The sequence below is a fragment of the Nanorana parkeri genome, unplaced genomic scaffold, assembly GCF_000935625.1.
Source record: "Nanorana parkeri isolate BGI_ZX_2015 unplaced genomic scaffold, ASM93562v1 scaffold1410, whole genome shotgun sequence".
NCBI classification, from domain to species: Eukaryota; Metazoa; Chordata; class Amphibia; order Anura; family Dicroglossidae; genus Nanorana; species Nanorana parkeri.
This window is the reverse complement of record NW_017307678.1, coordinates 20,126-24,138: the sequence shown is the minus strand read 5'-3', so window position 1 is coordinate 24,138 and position 4,013 is coordinate 20,126. Positions and strand designations below refer to the sequence as shown.

The window sequence follows — 4,013 nt, the reverse complement described above, 5'->3', positions numbered from 1 at the left end:
AAGAAAATAAAAGCACAGTGGCTTAGGTGTTAGCACTTCTGCCTTGATTTGAATCTCAGGACACTATCTGCATGGCGTTTGCTTGGCCTGTGCTTGTGTGGGTTCCCTCTGGGTATTGCGGTTCCCTCCCACACTCCAAAGACATGCTGATAGGTTAACAGTCTCCTGTCTAAAATTTGCTTTAGTATGTGTGTTAGGGACTTTAGATTATAAGCACCTTGAGGGCAGAGACTGATGTGAATGTACAGTATGTAAAGTGCTGCGTAAGTATATAAATACATGTAATAAATAAAAGAATCAAGTACGTGTCTAGCACAAATGCAGCTGCCTTTAATTATATAAATCCTGGATGGACACCCAAGTATGAGAGTTTTTCTACTTCTGTAACAGATTTAAACTACATAGATTCTCCCTTAAAACACAGGCACAATTAAGAAGTGATCAGGGGCAAGTTTTATATTGGCAGAGTGCTACCTGCACTAAGGAAATTATTAAACTAGCTGCAATCTTACAGTAAATCATAAAATGTATCAGTTAGTTTCTTTTATGCTACTTTGCTGCGCAAATGACTTTATAAATCTTTCCCTTGCTACTCAAGTGCCCACAGACCAGGCAAATTTGTTTAAATAAATCTGACTGCCTAACCCCATAGGCAGTGTGCAAAATCCAGCTGTTTGGCAATACAATTAAATATATGTCTACAGTGAGTGGACACCTGAACATAAATGATTAAGGGTATTCTTTGTGTCCCATACATAGCACAATTATATATAGCTCTGGTGTAAAAAAAGTAATCTGAATTAGAATCACTATGAATGAAGTTGGTTACCATCTACTGACAGAACACTTAACAGATTATGAATAATTATTGTGAAAAGGTAATGGGTTATAATTGTGTTTTTTTCCTGTGTTTTGTGTACTAGGGGAAAGAAAAACAACCGTGTCTTGTACAAAAATTATGAACAAAAATATAACTATCGTGGACAACGCCTACTGTAAAGACATGACGAAGCCAGAACCCCAAATTAGAAAGTGCAATGAACAGCCTTGTCAAACAAGGTAAATATAATACATTTATGTTACACCTTTTTATCATACTGATTCCACAATTTGTTGAACTAGAACTTCTAATGTGGAGTAATAATAAATCCACTAATTTTCTCAATCAGCATTATTTTTAGCTCACAATTAATTCAAATCTGTATTTGTTTCCTGCTGGTTTGTCTTCTACATGGTTGAACACAAGCAAAAGCAGTTCAATACAAACATCCAGTCCGGGCACTGGTTTCAGCAAGTGATCTTTCCTTTCCCAATAATCGTCAGTCACACAGAGGGCTGCATCATAAAAAGGGACCAGGGAACCTTAAAAGATCACGAAGATAGAAGCACAGAACACCCAAAATGTTTGAATGACTGTTTAATAAACCAATATATAAAAGCAGTACTGTACTCATAAAAGTAGTCAAATATGAGCTGGAAGACTAGTGATATAGAAAAGTGATAGGGGCATTTGCTCCTCCCTTTTTTGGGGGAAGGGAAATTATTATTTGGTTTAGACTAGGGCAACTATATTGCCAGATGAAATTTGTGGAAGTTTGTTGTAAGTTCCTATGAAATGTCTTGGGGACAGCTATGGGAATGGTCCAGAATAAGTTTAAAAACTGTTATTTCTGCCTAAGAGAATGTGTTTACAATCATAGTTTTGGAGCTTTGTTAAAGGGTTCTGCAATAGATGCTGGTAGTTTAGTGACAACAGTAGTGAGATGTCAGAGGGTATTTGTATGCCCAAGTTTTTCAAGGAGCGGTAACAGAAATTAAAGGGAACGTTGTTTTGGAGAATCATTTCCTGATGGGAGGTTAAGGATACATTTAGGAGTTTGAATTTAGAGTCATTGACTTAGTTTCTTAGAGTGCTGAATAGTTGAAATTTACTGATTTTGAAAGGCATTGTGATATGTGGTTGTGTGACATATTGCATTCGTCATCCATGAACAAAGATAGCTTTGTATTGATAAGACCTGACTTGATTCCAAAAATATCTGGATTTGCAGCAGGGCAAAAGCTACATGCTTCATTGAAAATACATAGGGTGGAGGGAAACTGGACATCCCAGGAGACAGGGAAAGGCTTCCCTGAAGATATGAGTCTTAAGGGATTGCCTAAAGGCAGTCAGAGTGGGAGATAGATGGACAGGTTGTGGTAAAGAGTTCCAGAGGATGGGAGTGACTCTAGTGAAGTCCTGAAGGCAAGCATGGGAGAAGTTGACGAGGGAGCTGGAAAGCAGAACGTCTTTTGAAGAGCAGAGGGGATGGTTAGGGTGATTCTCTGAGACAAGGTTTGAGATATAGCCAGGGGCAGAGTTGTGGATGGCTTTGTTGAAGAAACGGGAATTTCCATTGAAGAAACGTGTATTTCAGAAATAATCAGCATACACTATCAAAGGAATTTTTTCATCTACAGACAAAAGATATATTTTAGGATGTTATCCCTAGCTTCTCAACCCTGCACAAACCTTACTTAATCCTGATAGATGATTTGGGGGAGAAAAGAGTATACAGTCATTTGACTGTAATTGTGGCACATAAATGATCTTTTTCAGGTTTAGGAAGGAGGAAAATATGATCCTCCAGTGCTTGGAAAACACGGTTCTTGGGAGATACAGTTAAATACTTTTGTTACAAAAGGGGTTAGGAACTCTTTGTAAGTTTTGTAAGATTTCAGTTTAAACACACCCAGTCCAGGGATCTTTCGGCATATGGTGCATTTGATTGGGAATCATAACTCCTCCTCCAAAAACTGAGCATCACGAGAAGACTGTATTTCATCAGGAAAACTATGATTTTGAATCAAAAATAGTTGATATTCCTGCTACAGGATGATCAATGTAACTTAGTTAGCAACAGAGAACATAAATGTAAACCACACAGGAACAGCAAAACCAGAACACGCCTTGTTATATATTAATTACATCATCACAGAAGATGCTGTCTATCTGAAATGTAGGACATAGATTAAGCGATTGAGCTCTGTAACCAACAGACATTTTACAAACAAAGGATACAGAAATATGTAAAGAAAATGAAAATTATTTTTAAACATGTGTTACATTTAGTTCTGACCAGAATACATAAATAAAGTACATATATACAAAAGCACTATACATTTCCTTTAAACAGATCATATTATGGGAGCAGGACAATCTGTATCTACATGCAGAATGATGGATAGATGAAACACTGATACAGTAGACCTCCCACTAGGCTTTTGATTTACCCAGGCTTTTAATAAAAATTCAGGCACTAAGGAAAAATCAAGGATCAATTATATAAAAAAAAATTCTAGAACTATGGACAACATAAAAAACGTAATATGTTATCTGGGTTGCCAATAGAATTACCAGTCTCCCTTTTACTTTGTCCCTTTAATGTCATAAAAAATATCTGGTGTCATAAAAAATATCTGGCAGAAAAACTGCCCCTAATGTATTTCCTGTGAAAGGGTGATAGCACATTTTCTGGTTTGTAAGGCACTACAGCACAGTCTTTGTTGTGCACTGTGCCAGCTAGAACTTCAACAGAATGTGATGGCGTAACAAAAGAGTCATCCATAGTACCAGGATGAAGGGCAAATCCCTCAGTATTGTTAGTATTCAGGGGGTTGGTTTATCAACTGCTTTACTCCTTGTATGAGACACGGTATGAGACATGGTAAGGATGAGGCAAGACTGAAGGGAAACCAAGCTATTTTTCATTGTCAGTCACCTTTGTAAATGTCTTTAACACAAACTTAACCTCTTGCCGTCCGCCCGTAGTAAAAAAAACGGACGGACGGCACTGCAGCATCTGCGGGTTGCCGTCTCCAGACGGCAATTTCTTTATGCTCGCGCGCGCCCCCTAGCGGGCACGCACGGGCAGAAAAGACCCGCTAAATGCACACACCCGTTACCGGGTGTTTCACATATAGGCGATCGGCGGGTCCATAGCCCGCTGATCGCCTATATGTGCTCGTTCGCG

At 38.4% G+C, this 4,013-nt stretch overlaps 1 protein-coding gene across 1 annotated transcript in view; it reads left to right on the top strand.

Moving 5' to 3' along the window:
* LOC108798122 (A disintegrin and metalloproteinase with thrombospondin motifs 19-like) overlaps positions 1 to 4,013 on the top strand; it is a gene marked incomplete at its 3' end in the record, with an annotated part of 178,172 nt that overhangs the window by 159,818 nt on the left and 14,341 nt on the right. Inside the window, exon 19 of the mRNA XM_018569844.1 lies at positions 924 to 1,059. Within this exon, the coding sequence (XP_018425346.1) occupies positions 924 to 1,059 (136 nt within the window). The remainder of the gene's footprint in view (positions 1 to 923; positions 1,060 to 4,013) is intronic.